We start from the raw sequence: 24,744 nt of genomic DNA, 5'->3' as shown, positions 1-24,744 counted from the left end.
GTTCTGTCATGATTTCTCCATTGCCTATGACCTCACTCAGATTGTTCAGGAACCTACCCGTGTGCCCGATAATGACGGCCAGTATGCGAGCCTACTAGACCTTTTTCTCACAACTTGCCCTGAACTATGTTCAGTTTCTGTTCTGTCGCCTCTTGGATCTTCCGACCACTCTGTTGTATCAATTAAGATAAAAATGAAATGTAATAAGTCCCCAGACGTACCTCTTCATCGTACAGTATATCGATACACTAAGGCTGACTGGGATAGCTTCCGTACATTTATATCTGATCTACCTCTGCATTCCATGTTTAAAAAGGATGTGTCCTCTATAGTATTAGACCTAACTGAATGGTTAATTGTAGGTATTGACCATTTCATACCCTCTAAAAAGTTTCAGCAAAAACCTAACAGCCAGCCATGGTTCTCTCCAGAATGTGCTGCTCCCATTGCGCACAGAAATCACTTTTTCCACTGCTTCAAACGTAATAGATGTATGGAAACTAAAGCCGTTTTCAGGACTGCCAGCAACCATTGTAAGAAAGTAATAAGGAACGCAAGAGAGTTATATGCTCAATCTGTTAAGTCCAAAGTAGCTGAGCAGCGGCTTGGTTCCCACCAGTTTTGGCAAATAGCAAACAGAATCCTGAACAGAAGCGTGTGCTCCATCCCAACTATTATCAATGGACCTGAGGTAATCTCGTCAGCATCAGACAAAGCCAAACTCTTTGTCAAGAACTTTGCAGCTAATTCTACCCTTTGCGACCAAGGCCGCCAACCCCCAATATTTCCTCTTGTATCAGAAAACACGCTACGTGATATACGTATATCTGTACGTGATGTTGCCAAGCTAATCAAAAACCTTGATTCCAGTAAAGCAACTGGCCCTGATGGTATTCCAATTATAGTACTCAAAAAACTTCAACCTGAACTAGCGCCCATACTTACAAAACTGTTTAAACGTTGTCTTAAGGAGAATAGTTTCCCATCTCCCTGGAAAATCTCATCAGTATGCCCTGTATTTAAGAATTCAGGTGATCGCTCATCCCCCTCTCAGTACAGGCCAATAAGTCTCCTGTGCGTCATGAGTAAGTTGCTAGAATCTGTATTAAATACAGAAGTAATCAAACATCTCAACAAAAATAACCTTCTTAGTGACACTCAATATGGTTTCCGTTCTGCTAGATCTACAGCAGATGTCCTTACAGTTATATCGCATAGGATTAGCAAATCTCTCGACGGTGGCAATCTTTCTAGGGCAATTGCTCTTGACATATCTAAAGCCTTTGATAGGGTATGGCATAAAGGTTTACTTCATAAGATCGCTAGCTATGGTATAGCTGGAAAAGTCTTCTCAATTATTAAATCATTTCTTTCTGATAGGTTCATAAGAGTAGTAGTTGAGGGGCAAAAATCAGAAGCTCACAGTATTAATGCCGGTGTCCCTCAGGGATCCATCCTGGGCCCAACTCTTTTCCTGATCTACATTAATGATCTTCCAAATCATATCCTTACATCATTTGTAGACATTTATGCTGACGACACTACCATTTATGGTACCACATCTAAGACAGTAAACGAGCAAGTTCTCTCCAATTCTCTCTCCTCTGATCTTGAGCACGTAGTACAATGGGGAAAGGAGTGGCTGGTTACTTTTAATGCATCTAAAACCAAGCTTCTCTCTTTACATCATCAACATTCTAATCCACATTTGTCATCAATTGAAATGAATGGCTCTCGTCTTCAGGAGGCCTCAAGTTTTGACAAGCTTCTGGGCTTGACCATTACTCCTGATCTTAAATGGAACACGTATATCAAATCTGTTGCCAAGGTCGCTGGAAAAATGGTGGGATCTTTCTATCGATCCAGTAGATATCTCACTGCTGATGCTATTCTCTATCTATATAAGAGCCAGGTACGTCCAAGGATGGAATACTGTTGCCACATCTGGGCAGGAGCTGCTAGAAAGGACTTGGCCTGCCTTGATAGAGTTCAAAATAGACTTCGTAGCCTCGTAGGAGATGTCGTTTTCTCCTCCTTGCAACCTCTATCTCACAGAAGAGATGTTGCGAGTTTGTCTCTGATGTATCGTTATTTTCATGGAAAGTGTTCAACTGAGCTTCAATCTATGGTCCCCCCTCGCCAAACTTTCACAAGAAACACTCGTCTAGCTGTAAACACTATCAATAATTTCCCCCACTCTTTATCTGTGCCTAAACCTAAACGTAGATTCCATGAACAAAGCTTCTTTCTTAGAACTGCACGCCTGTGGAATTGTCTTCCGTTTTCCTGCTTTCCGGCTGACTACAATATGGTTTTGTTCAAGTCTAAAGTAAATAAGTTCTTGATGAGCCGTTCCATATAAGTTATTAAATTTACCAAATTTTCATTACTAATGATTACTATATTGACCAACTTCTACTGTACACTCTTTAACCCTTATCGTTGAGTGGCCTCTGGGCCTTGATAATGTGGTGATGCCTTTGTAAAAAAAAAAAAAAAAAAAAAAAAAAGCCAAGTACGTCCAAGGATTGAATACTGTTGCCATATCTGGGCAGGAGTTGCTAAAAACAGCCTATCCTGCCTTGACAGAGTACAAAATAGACTTCGTAGCTTAGTGGGGGATGCCCTTTTCTCTACCCTACAACCTCTCTCCCACAGAAGAGACCTTGCGAGCCTATCCTTGTTTTATCGTTATTTCCATGGCAGGTGCTCGTCTGAACTCCAATCTCTGGTCCCCCCTCGCCAATCTTTCATGAAAAACACCCGTCTAGCTGAATCCACTGTGAAAAATTTCCCCCACTCTTTATCTGTGCCTAAATCAAAACGTGGATTCCATGAACAAAGCTTCTTTCTTAGAACTGCACGCCTGTGGAACTCTGTTCCGTCTGCCTGCTTCCCACCTGACTACAACTTGGATGTCTTCAAGTCCAACGTTAACAAATTCCTAATGAACCGCCCCCTTAAGTAAACACTTCATCAAATCTCCACACTAACGTAATGTACTTGCAATAACCCTTATCCTTGAGTGGCTTCCGGGCCTTGATAAGTGGTGATCACTGTGTAAAAAAAAAAAAAAAAAAAATGCCACTCAGTGACTTTGAAATTCTACGCAGATTCCGAGTTCAACAAGATACATCTGAAGACAGTTTTGAAGGTTACATCGACCGAAAAGTTTGTGCAAATAACAATGAAGAGGAGAACAGTAGTCCGATAATCCAAATAATACAATATTTTATAGACAGTTATAAAAAAAAAAAAAACTTAACAAAACTGTGAAAGTACTATGAATAGATGAAAAAAAAAAAAAAAAAAGTAGAGGTACTGGTTTTTGCAAGTAGAAATACGTGGGAAATTTTGACAAAAGAATGCTGTGTTTTGTCCAATGAGACATTTCCTGTGAACCATATATAAAAAGATCAGGAAAAATATTTTCCCATTAAAATTAAATTTTGACTCGCTTCTTGCACTCATTATATAAAATAAAAGTCAGATTTTGTACATGTCTAGGCTAATCTTGCAAACTACAAAAGATACACTAAGAAAATTTTTCGCTTGTTTACATTGGTGATCTTTTAAATCAACACATTTTAGGTGAAAACATTATATACTTACATGTCATGGTGAAATTAGTATAAATTACAAAGGGTCTAGTAGAAGTGCTAGATGTATTTTTAACAAAAACAAAAAAAAAATACCCACAATTACATTAAATCAGGTAATGGAATTTTATCAAAATTGTAATAATAGGATTCTAGACATAAGGTTTAGTAGCACACGTATCTTTATTTTAATCTTTCTAAGAGGGACATAAAAGTGTGGGATAAATTTTATGGAAAAGGTTAGGATTATAAACTAATACGACAAACTTTTCTTGCATTTTTCATCACTACTTAATCTACCTTGGTGCAACATTTAAGCTAAGCTAAATGGTAGACTATAGTCGAGAGCAACCTAAAAGCTGTACACTGAGGTGTAGGAGGAAGATAACACCATTCATTTCCCAGGATTACTCCAATTGTCCTTAGCCGTCCTCTTATAATGCTGAGTGTTTAAGAAAGGGTCATTAAGTACAATTTTTTTTATATGATTTGAACAAAGATTGAACCCTGACCCATCAGTGAACACTCTTACCATACTTGATATATTTTCATAAATTAGTTTTTATTCACTCTAATAAACTTTGTTATATTAAAAAAAAAAAAAAAAAAAATTTAATTATCAGGATTTGTTGTTTTATGGCTGGAGATTCCTGCAACAAAGAAATGCCTATGATTTGTAAACAGTAAGCAGTCACCTGCAAATATAGGCTCTCAGATTCTATTTCAAACAATGTGACAAGCGGGTTTGGGGGTCAGTTGAAAGAGTTCTCTTGAATTCAGAACAAACTCGTGCTTAATAAACAGTAGTGTAAGACCATGCTGCTTCTTTTGATAAGCACAGACCCCAATGCTGTTTGCCTGGGATTTCTCCAGCTTCTCTTCTCACTTTGGTCATGCTGTCTTGGGGATTGCTGAGGGTGCAAACACTGGCTCACAATTATAAAAATAAAAATCACAAGAAAAAACAACTCTGTACATTATGTATAAATCAGTTTTGCTCCGAGTGTGTTTGATAAAGGACACCTGAATGATGTCTGTTGATAGCTATCTGTCTAGGCATGTTTATTAGTTGGTTGATCAATTCATATCCTCATCTGCTAAAACTGCTCAATCTTGTTTCTCATCTCTCTTTGAGAACCTCCAAGACACTAACCATCGTCAGCTCATGCAAACTCAAAAACTACCCTACTAAAAATACTCAAACTATGTTTCCAAACTACCTCTGACTCAAAATCAGAAATGCTATGTCCGGTCTTGGTCACCACCAATAGAAAACCAACTACTTCCATACTTTTGTCTCGGTCAATGTCTTGTCTTTTACTCTCACCTGACTGACTCCGATCTCTCTCGAAAGATCTCTGAGCTGCCAACCGTTGGAACTATCTTAAACTAACTGACTCCTAAATTTATTGACTCAAAATCAGAAATCCTATGTCCGGTCTTTTGTCTTAGTCACTGCCCAACCTGATTAATAGAAACAAACTACTTCTGCTCTTGCAATATCGGCCCCTCCCAGCCAGCTACTCAGAAACCAACTACCGACTGTGAGGTATCTTCCTATTTTGAGAGTTCAAAAATACCTTGGCAGCCCTCCATTGTCTATTTACTCATTTCACATCTTATACTTTTACTCTGCTAATGAAGCATTTGCTTCCATTCTCAGGGGTATGACTGGGTGGGGACATCCATAGTATTACAGAGGTAGTCTCCCCACCTTAAAAAAAAAAAAAAAAGGCTTTCATTATTGATTATATAGAAAAATATTTATTATTTTCATTATTGATTATATAGAAAAATATTTATCATAGAAAAATATTAATCTAAGCTGCAAACAGCTAAATGTCTGTCTATCTCCATATTTTCAAACTATTTTCTCCGAAACTAAAAGTTGCAGACCGGCGCTAGGGGCCTCAAATGATTGAATTTTTTTACTAGCCATTCTTTTATGGGTCTTTAGCCGGTTAAAATTGTTTGTAAGAGGTCAAAAATGGGTCAAAATTGAGAAAAAAAAAAAAAAAAAAAAAAATCGTTAAACATTTTGTACATTCTCATTAGTTTAAAACTTTTAATCGGTTCATATGCATGTCATGTTGGTACAGTGGTAACGTCACCAGCTTTGAATGCTACAGTTTCGGTTTCGATTCTAGCTGATGGCATCCAAATACTTTTTTTTTTTTACTTTTGAAATCACAACTTCATAATAATATATACGAAATCTGGACAAATCAAAACATTTAAGCAGGCACAGCCCCCACTCCTACTCCCGCTAGTTGTATAATATATTAAAAAAAAAAAAATGCATTAAAATGGATGCTTACCTGACACTGCATACTTCTAGATTTGGAAGTTTCCTTATAATTTTTACATCAGATAAATCACAAGACCTGGAAATAAATAAATAAATAAAAATGAAGTGTTTTTTTTTGTTTTTAAATATATCTGAAAAATTTGTGATTAAACTTGAATCAAAATCATGAAATATTAAGCACTACGTGCCAGTTGACAATTTCAACAATTTTTCTTTTTTTTTTACAATAGTCAACGAAACAAAACAAATGAATGTTATCAAAAGCAAGATAAATTACTCTTCTATCTGCCTGAGTAACTTCTTTTGTATTTTAACTAATTTTGAAGCGTTTATTTACTTCGAAACAAAACTATTGTCAACTGTTGAGTTAGAACTAAAAAAAAAAAATTTTTTTTTAAAATGGCGTTTTATTTATAGCCATTTGAAACCTCAATATATTTATTAAGAAAATAGTAAAGCATACAAAATACTGGTAGAAACCCACCCAATAAATGTCACCAATCTTGTGAAAACGTAATGTTCTACAAAGCATTTTTTTTTGATTTTCGTGTTTATTTCAAGTGGTTAATTTAAAACTAATAAAAAAAATATCTTATTTATAAAGTCCACGATACATGACACACAGCAGTGATCAGTAATATCCTAGTTTACAAGTGTCCGGATATGTTATTGATATCAGATAAATCAGGATTTATTTATTTACTGGCAGGGTTACCTAACATCGCCTGGAGTCGTTAAAACAAAATAGAAGTTAAGTGTGTGTAACATCTATATATTAAGACTCCTACCTCTCTTAATCTGTCTATTTTTCCCCTTCCTATTTTTCAACATCCCTCTCTCCCATCTACTCTTTCACTTCCAAGTAGCCCATTCCTCTTGTTTTACTATATTGAAAATAATAAATCATTTACTATACTTAATAATGGATAACAGTGAAAATGGCCGATGAAAGAAGAAAAAAAAAAATGACCCCCTACAAAACCTGATCTCAGTTGACCCAAAAATAATGAATACTTTATTATTATTATTATTTTAGATATTATTCCTCCAAGTAAATGCAGATCAAGAAGATATCAACTTTGTTGATGTTTGTTTTGTAGTTTTTACCTTTTAGTCACACACCCACATCTAGGTGCCCGGCATTGCCCGGGTGTTTGGAGGTGTATGTTGAACAAAGCAAAAAGTGGTAGTAGGTAGGCAGGCTCGAACTCGTGATGCGAAGGTGGAAAAGAAAGCGACATCTTACCGCTACTCCATGACGCAACCGGAAGTTCATAACGTTAAAATGAGGCAAAGTCAATCCAATCGATACAATAACTTTCAAAATAGCTTGGAAAAAAAAAAAGAAAAAAAAAAAAAGCGACCCCTCCTTGTAGAAAACTGCTCAGTTGAGGGTGAAAGAATTAATGTTTTTGGCCAATTTTTCGATATTTGTCGTCCGAGACATTGAGCTTCAAAATGATACCTATCTTGTGGAAATTCATTGTACATACATACGTACATACATTTAAACAGACAGATGAGATTTATATTATAGATTATATTATGTATTTCAAATTTAATGTTTTTTCAATAAAAAAAAAATAAATAAAAAATGAAAAACACCTTTCTAGTTAAAAGATAAATATTGCATAAAAATATTGCTTTAAAATTAATAATTGTAAAAAAAAAAATTAAAAAATAACAATAGCGGGACCTGTGGAAAGGGGACTCTTTCAAATGTAACAGATTTCTCGTGTTTAATATGGTGGTTAATTAATAGAAGTTTAAAGTCTTTACTAGTAAATTCAGTCCCATTGTCTGAGCGAATACATTTTACTGAACCATACGGGGCAATATCAGCTAAATATTTCTTAGTGGCGAGGATAGTGTCAGATTTGTTTTTTAGAAAATAAACCATAATTAAACCGGAAAAATCATCAATAAATTCAAAACGTACCTTGGATTATTTCTCCTCATCGGGCTGATCGGACCTGCTAAGTCACAACGCACAAGTGAGAGAATTTTTGTAGCTTTTTTGTCTGGCATTTGGCTTATATATTTTGACAGGCAGTTTTTGAGGGAACCATACTTTTTAAATAATATAGTCAGACATTTTCTTTAATGTCAAATACATTTCCATTGGGGTATATCAATTTTGACTTGTTTTGGCCAAATTTTATATTCGCACCTTGTTTAGTTGCAGCATGAACGGAAAATATGTCTTGCTTAAATGTAGGTATGAACAGAGCATTTTTTAGAATACAGTTACAGATTTCGCCTTTATTATTTTTTATTATTATTTTTTAGAGATATTATAGCATCGCCTCTTTTCAAGACTATATCATTTATTTGACTACCATCGGCAAGTTCAACAAAATGACTTTGTAGATTAAAGTTTGAATCAAAATTAATAAAATCAGATTCCTTGGTGATAACGTATGCTGTAGCACCACAGTCTACAAGATTTTTACCGTTTGTGGTATTGTCAAAGTTACATGAGAATAGCAATGTATGTTTTTCCTCAAAGTTCTCAACGTTTTTTATGGAGTCCATTTTAGAGCATTTATATCGACATTGGAAACTTTTGTGGTTGGGTCATCCACAATTATAGCAGATAATTTTATTCTTTTTCTTGGGAAAATTTTCAAATCCTTAGATATCCCAGAAATTTTACCTGCCACAGTTTGAATTTAGAATCCGATCTGTCAAAGAAAAGAAAAGACGATGGCTGGGCGCATAACCTGTTAAGTTTTGAGACATTATGTTGAACAAAGATGGTGGCGTAGTTCAGATCAATAATTGACAGTAACTAAGATGGCGGCCAAGAATCAAATGCGGTCCGTGGCGTAGTTAACGGCGAACTGACTGAATCCAAAATTCGACAATTTTTATAGTAATTTTGAAAGGTTTTCATTGGTTGTTTAGCACAGCCGGTGGTTATAAAAAACGATTGGCGAATCCATTCGTCTCATACCCCAATTAGGAGTGAAAAACATTTTACAATATGATTTCTGAATGAATTCATTGAGATATATATATATATATATATGTATATATATATATATATATATATATATGTTATGTATCATTTTGAAGCACGCCTTTTGCTCTATCAAATCATGTTATTCATTACCGTTCTTAATCTCTTCATGCATTTTTTTGCAAGCTTTTCGACAGCATGGACAAAATTCAAATCCACACGATTTTCTTGTGCCAGTTCAAAGTAGGCCAAAAAGCTGCTGAGACATCTCATGATATCAATGATGCATTTGGCTCAGGAACCACTAATGAACATGTGGCACAATGGTGGTTCAAGAAATTTCGCAATGGTGACAAGAAGCTTGAAAATGAAGATGGTCACGGTTGGCCGAAACCGATCTTTGCAAAATCACACAAGTTGCTGTTAAACTTGGGGTCGACCACTGAATAGTCATTAGTCCTTCAAAGCAAATAGGGAAATCAAAAAAGTTGGATAAATGGGTGCCGCATTAATTGAACGATAATCAAAAAATCATCGCTTTAAGGTGTCTTCTATGCTCCTTCTGCATAACAAAAATGACTCATTTCTCAAGCGGATTGTGGCAGGTGATAAGAAGTGGATCTTCTACGACAACCGGTGACGTCTGGCACAGTGTTTGGATGACGGAGACACTCCACAACACTTTCTGAAGCAGAAATTGTACCAAAAACCAAAAAAAGGTTATGATGGCTGTTTGGTGGTCTCATCCATCACATCTTCTTGAATCCGGATCAAAAGATTACGGCGGAGAAGTACTGCTGACAAAGTGACGAAATACACCATCAGCTCCAACGTATGTGTCCGAGATTGGTCGATATGAAGGGACGAATTCTCCATGACAACACTCGCCCACACGTTGCTGAACTGACCATGCAGAAGCTGAACAAATTGGGCTACAAGATTGCCTCATCCGCCATATTCACTGACCTTTCACTCACCGATTATCACTTTTTCAAGCACTCAACAACTTCCTGTGAGAAAAATGTTTCAAAAGTTGAGATGATGCCGAATCTGCCTCCAATGACTTCATCGCTTCCAGAACTTTGGATTTCTATGCTAACGGGATAAATAAACTTGTTTCTTGTTGGCAAAAATGTGTCAATTCTAATGGTTTTTATTTTGATCAATAAAGTTTATTATGAAAGGAGTCATGATCTTTTGAAGTTGAATGCCAAAAAACATTATTTTGGCACCAACCGAATAACTTGAGTTCCTTCAGCTATACCAAAACTTATAAAGAATTCTTGGTAAAATTATTTATAAAAAAAAATAGATGACTAGAGTGCCATCAGCTATAATTGAAACTGAAATCAAAACTTATGAAGAATTCTTGGTAAAATTATTTACAAGAAATGGAAAGTCAAAACAATTAAATGACAGTCACTCGGAAGAAAAAAGATGCAAGCATGACACACAAAATAACACGCATGCTATCGTATTAATATATAGAGATGAATTTATTAAACGATATAAGTTTTTCAACGAATGCTGAAACCCAATAACATATCTGGACAAAACTTTTTTTGATCCCCCGACAAAAGGAGGGTGGACCTGTAAATTTACCCTTGTCTGTTCATCTGTCCATACTTTTCTTAATAACTACGCTTTGGAATTTTTTGGGAATTTTGCACAAACATTAAACATGATAGGATTTTGAGGCTAAATAAGGCGGGGGGGGGGGGGGGGGCAAATGCTGAACTTAGTCATTTCTTTTTTAGCATGGTGCAAAACTCAAATTTACATATGTTAAGGCATAAAACTGCACCATTTGTTCATTTTTATCAGGATTTGACATCCCTTAGGGGCTTTTGGGGCTAAATGGGGATGGGTGCAAATGCTGAACTCAAGTCATTTTTTTAATGCCTCGTTCACTGCACTCACGGAGGACCATGCATGCTTCACTTAATTACTCGCTCCCTTTTTTTTTTCCCTACCAAATGCACACAATTTCCTGATTTTCATGTTGGGATCAAAGTATAGTACCTGTTCTATCTTCAATCAGAGGAGGGGAAAATCCTTCTTGACTGACACAATTTTTTTCTCATTTAGAGTACCCTCTTTCGGATTAAGCTGAATGCCTCCATATTAAAAACCCAACATTGTAATGTGCCTAATTTTGCCCTTGAGGTCAGTACCGTTAGTCAAATGAATAGGGACACAAAAATTAATACGTTTTAATAAGTTATGTAATTATTTTTTTTTAATTTTACCAAATCTAGAAAACAAACAAAAAAAAGACGCATGTATGTATGTGCTTCCATGTGAAAATATTTAACTGATAAACTCTTAAACTACTGGTCATGTAACACTGAAATTAACAGGAAATAGTAATCATTAGGGCTATGACAACAGCATATTCTTTTCCTTCTTTTGATTCTCAGGTATATATCCATTGATATCATATTTTTATGTAGAATGATGTGGTTCTCGGTTGATTAATTGCGTCTGTCACCCCCACTCCTTCACCAGTCGGTTGAGGACGATCGTCAACCTCCGAACCCTTCCTCTGCCGGTGATAATTCTTGGCAGTCTAAAGTTACTGGTATGGGGAAGTGACCGAATTATCGGTTGATCGTCTAGATATATATCCTGGACCAATTCGTTGTGTACCCTCTTAACGACGAACGTCGTCGAAAGAGAGCCGTGGATTTTTAGTGTAGTAAAAGAAAACAGGATAAAACGATTCTGCACACAAATATATATTAAAAAAAAAGTACAGTTCTTATAATTCTTTCAGAGTCCTGAAGGAAGCGATGTGTTATGATTCTAAGAATATGGTCGAAGGCGTCAGCTTGTAACCTTGTGGAGTGTCGGTCTCTGGGTATCTGAAGAAATGTGTTTTAAGTCAAAAGCTTGCTCTGCTCTGACTTTCTGCGATCTCTCTATCTGTCCATCTGAGAGTCTGTCCTCTGCGCATTCCCCCGTATCTCTCTAACTATATATATAAACATTCATGTTTGCCCTCTGAACATCACGCGGATATTATTTCTCTTTGTTTAGAAATTCGACTCTCAGTCCATAATCTGAATCATCATTTCTAAAATTAAAACAATCACTCGCTTCAAAGATCTGATTGAACTCAAATAAACAGTTAGTAAATACAGTTTCTCTTTTAACCTTTAACACACAGAGTTCTTGTGATTCTTAAATAAACAACTTGACACCAAGTGGTTTTGTCTTTCTTCCTAACGGGGGGGGGGGGGCATCAACCTCCCCACACCCATACGTCGTTACAGCGTCTGTGTTGGATATATATTCGAGGGTCAAAACAATGAAAAGAATATGCTGTTGTCATACCCAAGTAATCATACACCAAGAATGATTTATAATGAGTAAAATTTTTATTTGGATAAATGAATAATGTATACAGAAATATGTCGGTAAGTTGAAATGCGAAATGTTCATTTCACATGTTGACATTTCTATTACCTTTGCTCATGCGCAAATTCAGTCATATCTTGAACTGGTTTAATTTTAAATCTTTTTTATCTGTTGAAAGCTCAAACAGTAGGGAACTCAGCTGGAGTACTAAATATTTTGGCTTCGATTCTAGCTGACGGCAGCTAATTCATTTTTTTTTTTTATTTTGAAATCAGTACTAAATATATATTTCCCAAAACCTCTAGCCTTGATGGAGAGGAGACTAAGCCTGCTGCTATGGTTTCAAATGATCTGAAATAACAGCAAGGGGAGACTTGAATTCAAATATTTCTCAAATGTAATATCTCACCTTTTTTGGAAATAGGGTACGATTATGAATATCTCCAATACAAATAATCCTTATACACTTTGAAATTTACTTTATGTATGAAACCATATGAGAAATATTTAGAATCAAGTCTTCCGTTGCTGTTATTTCAGATCATTTGAAACGATTGCAGCAAGTTTTAGTCTCCCCTCTGTCAAGGCAAGAGGTTTTGGGGAAACATCAGATATTTTGTAATTCACATGCAAAACTAGGAACACAAATGACTATGATTGAAACATTTTACGGCTGTAAAAAAGTGCCAAAAATAGCCTCTTGATCACGGATGATCCCCTTAATGTACGACCTCATGGGAAAATGTCACATAGCTCACTACAAAATTCAGGTTATTACCTTTCCAATGAGCCTTCATTTGTTAAATTCTGATCTATAGTCACTGAGATTTGTAATTTATGAAATTGCCAAAAAAGCTTTTATATATATATATAAAATATTCAATAGAGAATTGGCTCTGCAAGATGGAATCTGCATGAATTAAAATATATTGAAGCATATTTTACGACCGGGCAAGGCCGAGTGTCCACACCCCCAGTGGTTCTTAATAAATAGTATTTATTTGACAATGTCTCTGAAAAGATAGCATTTCAAATACTCAAAAGACAATATAAAGTTACAAGAATATAATGTAGTATTTATTTTGTGAGATAAGCAATCTTGCAAGTGTCATATTTTCAAACCTAATATTATTCTGAATCAAAAAACTTAGTCACATCTTTGAAAACATTATCATTATAGATAACAAGCCGAAAAAGTTGTCAAGAAACAAATATAGAACAAAGAAACGTTACCAAAAGCAAAACAAGTTATTTTTCTACTCACCTCGATAAGTTTTTGGTGTTTTAACTTATTTTAAATTTTTTTATTAAGTATGAAATCCACCCAATAAATATCACTGTAATATCACAGTGATATTTAATAGGTGGATTTCTATCAGTATTTCGTTTCATTTCTGAGGTTTGAGCGATTATCAAGGCTTCAAAGCTGACAGACTTATGTCCACCATCGTGTTGCTTTAATTTAAGTGCTCAGCAGTATTTGCATCTCAAACTTATGAAATGTTTTAAAATAAGTTGAAATGCCAAAAACTTATCTTGCCTTTGATAATATTTATTTATATATTTGTGCTTTGACCATTTTTTCAATTTGTTGTCTATAGTAAAAAAAAAATGCCTTACATTTTAAATTGATTACAATTTTTGGCTGATTTGAGACAAACAGAAACTAATGGAGGGACTTTTTTGATATTTGTAAGAAATTGCATTTTCTGTAATTTTTGTTGTTTTATTCCTGTGATCAGAAATTTTTCTAAAAATGTTGCTTTTTTTTTATTCAGTACCACTAAATGATGTCAATTACGCCACCATTTGTCTTTCAATCATTCTCTTATTTAAGTAATTAACTGCTGAAATACAAACTGCTATGATTCATTCATTTTCAACAGTTCTTCGTCTCATTAAACTTGGACAATATTATATTTAGGAAATTTCATGACATTTTTAGCCACCACCCAAAATCTTCCAACTAAACCCATTAAAACCCCCCCCAAAAAAACATCTATTATACAAAGGTCAGCTGTTTGTGTGCATGCAAATTAAAAACTACAAAACAAACACCCACAAAATTGATATATTCTTGATCAGCGTTGTGCTGAATGAATCTATATATAATTATAAAACTGTAACCTGTCTGACCGTCCTTGCTTACTTAAATCATGTCTTCATGATCGAGCAGTTCTATCTTTTAAAAAAGGTATGGCGGTGAATTATATATGCGTTTGGGCATGGCTCAGAGGCAAAGGAATGAGCGTGAAGAGTTGTAGGTTTTGGTTTTGATACTAGCTGATGGCATCCAAGTCATGTATATATATATATATTATATATTTATTTTAAGTTTTGATCTCACTACTATGTATTAGGTCCAATATAATAATCGATAGACAATTGTCGCTATTATAATAAATATGTAATCTGTATGAATTAAAACATATTTAAGCATATCTTATGACTGGGCAATGCTGGGTGGCCTGTTAGTGATGTCTAAATTTTAGAAATAATTATACATTCGCTGGTGGATCAACCGGGCCAGGTTTTGTCGGGGAGGGGGGGGAGGTGATTTTTTAGTGTTATATTTGTCTTTGGAAAGAAAATACAGACTCACTCCTAGAGAAATCTATTACACCGGGTGGAACGATAAAACTGTCACCCTAGAAAAGATGACATGATTCCATTTCTGTTGGATGAAAACTGGTTTTCTTTTTATTGAAGACCATCTACTAGTTTGCCAGTTGTATACAAATCCCAAGAGCGATAGGAGTCTTCTATCATGTCTGAAAGTGACAATGCTCTCTACCAATCCAAACAGGACTATTGCCAGCACCCTCAAAATGCAAATCTGGATGGTTCAACGCTTGAGGGCACAGCTCAAAAGTTTCTGGCCACGGTTATGGTCTTTGGTATGGTTTCAAGTTAAAGCTACATCATGCCACCTCATATCTTCAAAGTCAGTTTGAAAGTCAACACCAAAGTGTACCTGGATGTGCTGAAGAGTGTGGTGATCCCTTGATGAAATCAGGTGGCTGCTGGCAGACCTTGGGTTTCCAGTAGGACTTGGCACCAGCCCACAAGTCCAAAGAGACCCAGACTTGACTTCAGAAGGAGTGCTACAATCTTGTACCCTTCTCTCACTGCCCCACTCCTACCCCCAATCTGAACCAGCTGGACTTGTTCGTTTGGTCATATGTCGAGAACATCACCAACATGCCCTCCCACAGCACTAGTGGAAAAGGCATGCTTCCAGTTCTGAACCGGTATTGAGGTGCTGATTGAGGTTAAAGGCAGCTACATTGAATAGATATCAACTCTACTACATAATCAAATTACCTGAATTAATTTTTTCAATAAAAGTTTTAAAATAAAGCTGTAGTGTTGTTTTCTTTAGGGTGACACTTTTATCGTTTTATCCTAAAAAAGAGTTGTCTGTGTGCATATGAGTATATATCCAGATAAAGAGTAATTGGCTGGGAAGAGGAGAAAGACAATGTTGGGGAGACAAAGATAAAGAAGGGTGGAAAGAAATTTTAATAGAAATAGATTACACTTTTGCTCTGCTAGTTTGTCATCAATTTTGTCAGATTTAAGACGGAAACAAATTAATTTTCTCTTACATTTTTTTTTTTTATTATTATAATTATTATTATTTACATATTAGCAATTTACATTTTCTTGTCAATTTATCAGATATTTCCAACCCCCCTGGGGATGAGGTACAGTTTTCTTTCGGATCAAAAGTATGGATCAAATGGATTCCCAGCATATTACTTTGATTATGATTCAACAAGAGGTAAAAGGTTTTAAAAATCTGTGTTACGGCATATTTTCGGCCGTTGTTCATCCTGAGGATACTGAAAATCCGAAAATTCCGGCTAAAGTCAGTTTCTTGCTCTCAAGGTCATATAACTTCATGCAAACTTCTATGAAAAACCACATAGAAAAACTTAAGTCATGGCTCCTCAGTGTGACTAGAATAATGTTTCCAGGCAGTAATCAGTAATCTTACACTGAAGGCATTTCACACCACGAAAGTAAATAAAATTGTATTTTTACATTTGTTTACATTATTACCAATTCCTGAATAAACTCTATTCTAATTACAAAGTGTAATACTTTACACTAAGTGGAAACAGTTGTTTCCAATATAATACTAATCTGAGTATTTAGTGTTCAATCAATACACTAATCTGAAGATTAAAAAAAATTTTTTAGAGGGTGATGAAGAAATCGATTGCAAAATTACCCTCACGAGCATCATCATGTTTAATAAAGTTAAATCCTATTTCAGTCACCCAAATTATTTAGAGTGAAAAGCATTCGGGCATTAATTCTTAATTTATTTTTATTTAATTTTGTAAAAAAACAAAAACAATAAATAAATAAAAATAAAAAATAACATTAAAAACACTGCAACAGGAAAATCATTGTACAAGGTGCCTTCAACAACTTTCCAGACTTTTTTTTTGTACAGGCATTTAAAAATGTTGTAGACTCTTCAAAATTCAGTATGTTGTTGCTATACATCTATCTTATGAGATACCTGATTTTTGTTATTTAAGGTTGAAATTAACAGCTACAGTAGGAACTGGAATACACCCTACAAACACCTAATTGTCACAGCTGGTGAATTTCAAATACACAATCCGGACGTGAGGACACTTTAGAAAAACAATATGCAATAAAATTAAGTTTAAAATTTGGAAAAATGCTACAGAAACGTATGGAATGCTTTAGATTGCTTTTGGACCGTCTTGCATAAATCGAACATCAGGTTTTGAGTAGTATAAGAGATTCAAGGAAGGCAGGAAGTGTAAGGGACGATGAGAAGTGTGGGAGGAGTAAGGCAGTCAAAACACCAGAGTTGATTGGCCAAATAAAGAATTTCATGGATAAGGACCGTCCTGTGTCATATAGAGACAATAAGTGCATAGTTTGATGTCAGTGTGGGAACTGTCCACACAATTAATCGCAAGGAACTTAATTTATGTGCTAAAGGCACATAACTCAAATTCATAATTTTTTAGTTAGTTAAGGGAGGGAACCATTAAAAAATAAAATTATTTTACCATTTTTTTTTTATTGAGAATGATAAATGTTTTTCATAGCTTTTTTTATTTGCCTGTTGAAATAAAATTCAACAACAAATTGTTTCTCTTGCCGTTAACTGGCAATTGTGTAGTATCAACACTCACTCAGCGATGATCAAAAACAATTGCTAGCAGCAGCTACCAATCCTGTCTCAGTATTGACAACTGTCAGCAGCAATAGAAGCTCTGATTCTATTTGTAGCACTGCATCAGCTCTGCTCCTGCCAGCATCAGCATCAAGGCTAATGCACCTTGGATACATTCCAAATACAGATCATCATACACTACTACAAGCCGACCCTTAATTATTCAAGGTACTTGGCGACCTTTCAAATACTGCCATTATTGTCAACTACAACATTAGCAGCAGCTTTCGACCCTGCCTGCAGCACTATCATCATTGACTACAGCAGTTCTTTCCTGGAGGCGTATTTATCCCTAGTCCCAAAAATATAAATAATTATTTTACACAAGAGACTTTTTTTTTTTTTTAAGTAGGAGTTGTAGTATGCTGGACAATATGCATTTATCCATCGACATCTGTGCCATGATTCCCATGAGAACCTATTATCTTATTCTGGTTAATGAATTACTTTTGCCAAATATTTCAGTTTTGATATCGATTAGGCACTAATTTCATACTAATTAAATACAACTGTACCACTGGAGAAGCATACGCACAAAAAGTAAATAAAAATAAAATAAAAATGCGACTTTTGTTAAAAGCAAATATAGTAAAAAAAAAAAAAAAAAAAAAAAAAAAAATTGATTTAAATCTATTACTTCCTAGAAATTAATCCAATAATTTATTTTATCAAATAAATTCAATTTTTAACTGTAGATGAAAAATCTTCACCATAATATATATTTTTTTGCATTTGACCCCATTTAAATTCTCATTTTAAATGATTTCTCTTCCAAAAGTTTGAATTTTATCTCCTCTTGACAATGAAAGCAAAATTCCACCTGTGGATAAAAGTTGAATTTTATTTCATAAAAACAAAATTATTGGGTTAATTTTCGTAAATTTTGGTGAACAGTATATTTTTTCATTCAATAAAGATTTATTGCTATTTTGTTTTTAATAGGCATATTACATCTCGTTTTACCACTGAAGTAGTAACAAAATTACCAAAAACAGACAAAAAATATTTTTGAAATAGCTTGCATCATTTTTACCTTAAATTTATATAGAAAACATATACCCCTCCTCTTGTCACATAATGACGGATAAAGCTGGGAAAATGTTGAATGTACTGCATACACGCAATTACGGATCTAGGCAAGACCAGATGTAAATCGGATGGCTGAGCGATGACGTCAACCCTACATTCCAATCAAAGAGTTGGAGTTGATGTCATCGCTCAGCAATTCAATTTACATCTGGTTTTGCCCGGATCCATAATTGCATGTATGAAATGCATCCAATATTTTCCAAGGTTTTCCGTCACCTATGCTATATCATTCCTCTTAATAAACATTTTAAGATTTGCTCGATGACGCTCGCCATAATCCAGCGGTTTATGTTAGGTGCCGGCAAAGCAGAGCCTACGTATACAGACATCTGGTTCACAAAATGCATTAGCACCGAAATAGTTTAAAATGAACCGACTTTTAACATAAATGTATATTTGCACATGCTTAGACGAGCACTTTAAGTCAACTTACGCCTGTTGAGTCACTATTTTTTTCAATTTTGATCACTTAGCAGCTATTTTTACCAGGTACGGACCAAACTGAATTTGTTCCACAGGATCAAATCCCCTATACATCAAGTTTTAAGTTTGTAGACAAAAAATTAACAGAGGAGTTTTGTAAAGGCCGTTCCTCAGACAGAAAGACAGACAAGGTCACTTTTATATATAGGAACAGACAGATAAAATGCTTTCTTCTATTTACTATTATGATGAAGAAAATTTTTTTGTTATTTGTTAATAATTAAACACATTGTTGAACACAAACTATTTGAAGAAAAGAAAAAAAAAAAAAACAAGGAAAAAAGATTGTTTTTTTTTTTTTCGTTACTAATGGTCGAATTATGCGATTTCAGATTTGGTTGCCATGACACAGTAGGAAAATTCAATTTACAAGCAACATAATTTGTGCTTAATTGCTATTTTAATTTATAATATATGTGGGAAAAAAAAAGGGTGCAATTTCTAAATATTGCTGTTACGGAAGAGCGCGAGAAAAAAAAATCTTTTTAGGCATTAAAAGTATTTTTATCTTGTTTTGTTTGTTTATTTTTTTGTATTTGTGAGTCACCAAATATCAAGGCCCGAAGACCACTGAAGGATAAGGGTTAATGACTGTAAGGTGGTAGTGTAGTAATCGTTAATGGTTTAAATTAGGTAGAATTTGATTATGGGACGGGTCAACAAGAACTTGTTTACATTGGCTTTGAAGGCTACCATGTTGTATTCAACTGGGAAGCAGGCCAGCAGAATAATGTTTCACAGGCGGGTAGTTCTGGGAATGAAGCTTTGTTCATGGAATCTGCATTTAGATTTAGGCATAGATAGAAAGTGTGAGAAATCATATATAGTGGTTGTAGCTAGTAGAGTGTTCTTTTGTGAAAATTTGGCAAGAGGGGAACCATAAATTGGAGTTCAGTCGGGCATTAGCCATAAAAATAATGATAGAGCAGAGACAGGCTCACAACGTCTCGTTTGTGGGAAGAGTAAAAAGGCATCACCTACTAGGTTTCGATGCTGGTTTTGAACTCAAGATTGAATAGGGCACACCGAGCAGCTCCTGCCCAAATGTGGCAACAGTACTCCATTTTAGGATGTACTTGGCTCTTATATAGATAAATGATTGCATCGACAGTGAGATACCTACTATGGTAGAGTGGCCCAACCATTTTTCCAGTGATCTTGACAATAGATTTGATATATGGATTCCATTTCAGATCAGGAGTAAAGGTCAGTCTTAGAGAAGTTTGTCAAGAATTGGAGCTTCTCAAAGACAAGCCATTCATTTTAATTGGAGCATGATTGGGGTCAGAGCGATTATGATGGAAGGAAAGAAGCTTGGTTTTCGATGCATTAAAATTAACCGACCACCTTTTTCCTTATTGCACTACGTTCTCAAGATCAAAAGAGAGAGAATCAGAGATCTTTGTCATTGCTGGTCTTTGAAGTGTTGCCATAGATTGTGGTGTATTCTGCATAAATGTCTACGAATGATCTAAGAATGTGATTTGGGAGATCATTGATGAAAATCAGGAAGAGAGTTGGGTCCAGAATGGAATCTTGTGGGACGTCAGCATTAATACTATGAATCTTTGATTTCTGCCCATCAATAATTACTCTTCTAATTTCTATCAGAGAGAAAGGATTTAATAATTAAGAGGACATTTCCAACTATTCCATAGCTGGCGATCTTGTGAGTAAATCTTTATGCCATACTCTATCAAAAGATTTTGATATGTCAAGAGCTGTTGCTCTAGAAATGAAGCCCCTGTCAAGAGATTCATAAATCTTGTGTAATATAACAGTTAGTATAAATCACTGACCTGCTGCAATGTTCATCTAATAATGAAACAGAGAGAAAACTGCTTTTTTAGGACGAAACTTTGTAGTCGATAAATTAAGTTTTCAGAAAAAAAACAAAAAAACAACAACAATAGTTTCTGATTTTGTTGTCAATTCTAATAAATTACAATGGTAGCTTCCAAATTATGCAGTCGAAATTATCTGAATATTACTGAATTATTAGATAAAAAAACTTTAATCGTGATTAACAGATGAAAAATTGCGGCCATCTTGTTTAAATCGAAACGGAAAATGACTTCCCTTTTGAACTCTGTGTCTTACGGATCGCTTTCATTAAATTAATTTTCTACCTTATCGATTTTCGTAATTTTTGGATATAATCATCTTTAAAATATGAGGAATACGTAGATACCATTGTTTTCATGTGAAATTCTGTTTTACGATTTTCTAAATTTCGTCATAATAGTGTAGAAGCATCCATTTATTTATTCAAAATTTTTTTTTTACTTTTTTGAATATCTGCAGTAGTGGAGTTACCCCTCAAGAAAAAAAAAAACTTTAAATGAACAGTAGTCTAAAAAATGTCTTAAATTCATAAAAATGGTCATTAATAACAAAAATCAAAACAAAAAATTATTTACAAAATTAATCTAAATAATCATTATAAACTTTAAAGTTAGTGAATTAGAATTCTTCAAAAATGAGAAGAATTTTTATTTTTACAGCAGATTATTATCGAATCATCACTAATCTATCAGATTATCAAAAAAATATTTAAAATTTTCAATATTTAACATTTTTAAGAGGTACTCCGTTTCTAATAGAACGTTCTAGTAAATCGATCACACATTTCGGCCAAATTTCGCGAATTTAGCCTTTTTTGACGAATCAAAACTGCTAAAAAATGCTAAATTTGGGAAATTACAAAAAGGGGGGGTACCAATTTCACACGTGCGCCAAAATCTCAGTTAAAATGACCGCTTTCTGAACGGCAACTGAACACTCACCTTTAATCGAACTTTTGCGAATTTTTTTTTTTACTACGTAATCTTCAAGTTTCGCCACCCAACATTTACAATCTCTAAATTACCAGGAAAACTCTTTGGTATACTTAAGTGTGTGTTTAATACAATAATTCGATCCCCCATATTGGAACCACTCGATGAGAACTTGCAGTCTTGCACGCTCCTAAAGGATTTCTGGTGCTTTTCATTTATCAAGCTAAGAGCAATAATTAATGGTCAATTTGTGCTAGAGTACCAACTAAAAACTTACCTTTAAAAAGTTGATTCTTATGAGTATTCGGGTTTGTATTCCGCATCGTTTGCCCTAGTCGCCATGTTTGTTTTCGCGCACAAAAATTGAATGCGGCCAGTGAAAACATGAAATACAGTCCTAAATATTCATAAAAATCAACTTTTTAAACGTAAATCTTTAAAATTTGTATTCTAGCGCACATTCATTGTCCTTAAATGTCGGATGACGAAACTTAAAGAATGCGTATTAAAAAAAGAAAAAAAAAAATTCGTCAAGATGTCGGGTGACGAAACTTGAATGTATCCATAAATATGTATATAAAATAATTGGAGAAAGCGAAATTAAAAAAAATAAAAAATAAAAAAGACAAAATTTGCCAAACTTGGTTTGAAAATGTCGAGTACTCGAGTGATTCTTAAATGGGTAATTGATTTAGTAGAACGTTGCATTAGAAACTGAGCACCCCTACAAATATTTCAATATTGACTTTTTAAAAAAAAATTGTTTTGTTTATCTGGTAGATTAGTGTCCATTCCATAATAATCCGGCGGAAAAATTTAAAAAGACAAAACTAGAAAAAAAAAAAAAAAAAAAACATATAGAGGAAGAGTACCGATCGTCAAATGAACCAACGTCTGGTCCCCTATCCGCTATTAGCACACACACACAAAAAAAAAGTTAGATCAAACTACACAATTGTGCCATTTTATCAGGTTTGGTACTTATGCAGAACGCGGGCCGTGTTATTATTTTTTTTTCTAGATGAAAGTACAGAATACTTACTTCCCCGTGTTAAAAATGGGTTTATGGCGCTCGTTAGTGATCTTTTAAACCAAAGTAATTGTGGATGATTTGGTACTTATGTATTTTTGGTACCGCGCTGAAATAATAACGCCATTTCGAACGCCATTCTTAACATGGGGAGGGTATCACAATTCTGTGTTTCCACTTAGCAATTTAATAATAAAAAAAAAGAAAAGATATCGTGAAACTTGAATTTAACCTGAAAAAAAAAAACCCAAACAAACCTATTTTAAAATAGTGCGGTACCAAAAATACATAAGCACCGATGATTCCAAAAAAAAAAAAATAAATAAATAAATAAAAAATACGATCTAACTTATCATTTATTGGATTATTTTTCGTAATTTTTGGAATTTATACGAATTTCGACATTTCACCGGAAATGCGTTGGTTTAAAAGATAACTCGTAAAAACAAGCGCCAACCTTATTATTTCAGCACGATCCGTATTCTGGCTAAGTATCCAGGTGGTTTTAATGTGAATAGATTTTGTTAAGTGTAAACAAATCAATGATTTGTTGTTAGTAATACGCGCAATAATTTACGTTAGCTTACCATACGTTGAGACGTTTAACATCTTCTAACTCCTTAGCGTTGGTTATTTCCAAGACTTGCTCCTCGGTCAAAGTTGTTCCTCCAATTAACGGTTTTGTCCTTATAAAAGTTGTGTCGACAGGCGCTATACAACAAGGGTACCGTGGGGTCTCCATGACTTCGCTCATGTTTGTTGGTGGTGACGCCTCTCGCTGCTCTACTGATAATAATACCGCAGTAAATAGGCGTCCTTGACATCCGCAATAATTTCACAGACTTTTTCTTTAATTGTGATATATCAACATTAAAAATACATTTAAATTTACTTACATTGAAAGAATAATATTTTATTCATCCAAATCAAATTCATTAACAAGTAAATTCTGATGATTTGTTTTAATTTCTATGTTTGAGAGTGCGGGATTATAATGGCGGTTAATTTGAAAATCTCTCATGATGTGTTGTTTTTTTTCTCGACTTATCATGGCAGTTAAATAACTACCCCTGAGATATTTTCTTTCTATTTAAAAAATAAATATATATTTTTTAAGTTAATTTGATCCTTTTTGTGCTTGTAAAAATGCAGACTCTTGGCAAGAAGATAATCGAGGAGCTTAAATCGGGCACAGCTGGAGAAGAAACCATACAGGATTTGTTAAAAGTAAGTAATCAAATGTTTTTAAACATTTTTTAAAATGTCGCCAAGAGCTTTTTTCCCCCCTTTTCTTAAATTTATTGACACTTCGCGGCATTATTTAATAGAAGATGACAAGAAGCGCACATTTATTAAAACTCGTTGGTGACATTTTAAAAATTATATTTATATTTATTTTTTAAATCTAGTAAATTCATTTAACAACTTTATTTTTAACGGCCCCTTAGATTATAAATTAACTTTTTGGTACTAGTGCAGAGAGTGATCCGGACGTAAATAATAACGTTATTATTTAAAAAGCCATTCTTAACACGGGAGGGTGTTTTGTTCCTATTCTATACACTAACCTTACAATTGAATAAAAAAAAACATATCATAAAAACTTTAATCAAGCTTGGAAATACGATTTAAAAAATAGCGCGGATCACTCTCTACACTAGCACCAACTTTTTAAAAGTTTCGTTATATCGTCATCAACCCGGACTTAAGATTAATCAACGAGGAGTTTTTCTTTTTGTGGTGCTGGTGCGTGTTCAGCCCCCCCCCCAAAAAAAAATAAGCTAAAAAATATAGTATGATGTACGACCAGTGACATAAAGAAAATATCGCCCACTAAAAATTATGTATTTTATTTTTAAAGAAGAAAAGCAAATTTAATGGCTAAACTACGAGCGACGATATGACACCA

The 24,744-nt window shown here is 34.4% G+C and overlaps 2 protein-coding genes across 7 annotated transcripts in view; one reads left to right on the top strand and one right to left on the bottom strand.

Annotated features, from left to right (window-relative positions):
• The window catches only part of LOC145246685 (cilia- and flagella-associated protein 410-like), a 115,577-nt gene extending 91,942 nt beyond the window's left edge, over window positions 1-23,635 (bottom strand). For all 6 annotated transcript variants that reach the window (XM_080108405.1, XM_080108406.1, XM_080108408.1 and 3 more), the window contains exons 1-2: window positions 23,423-23,635; window positions 5,918-5,983 (exon numbers count right to left, since the gene is read on the bottom strand). In XM_080108405.1, coding sequence (XP_079964531.1) covers window positions 5,918-5,983; window positions 23,423-23,589 — 233 coding nt within the window. In that variant the 5' untranslated portion in view covers window positions 23,590-23,635. The remainder of the gene's footprint in view (window positions 1-5,917; window positions 5,984-23,422) is intronic.
• Window positions 23,636-23,841: 206 nt separating this feature from the next.
• Window positions 23,842-24,744, top strand: part of LOC145246684 (uncharacterized) — a 98,370-nt gene continuing 97,467 nt past the window's right edge. Inside the window, exon 1 of the mRNA XM_080108404.1 lies at window positions 23,842-24,062. Within this exon, the coding sequence (XP_079964530.1) occupies window positions 23,982-24,062 (81 nt within the window). The 5' untranslated portion in view covers window positions 23,842-23,981. The remainder of the gene's footprint in view (window positions 24,063-24,744) is intronic.

This window comes from Euprymna scolopes, chromosome 24 (genome assembly GCF_053919585.1).
Source record: "Euprymna scolopes isolate OS-2025 chromosome 24, ASM5391958v1, whole genome shotgun sequence".
Lineage (NCBI taxonomy): Eukaryota > Metazoa > Mollusca > Cephalopoda > Sepiida > Sepiolidae > Euprymna > Euprymna scolopes.
Note: the sequence above shows the minus strand (reverse complement) of the source record. Positions and strands in the feature narration are given on the sequence as shown.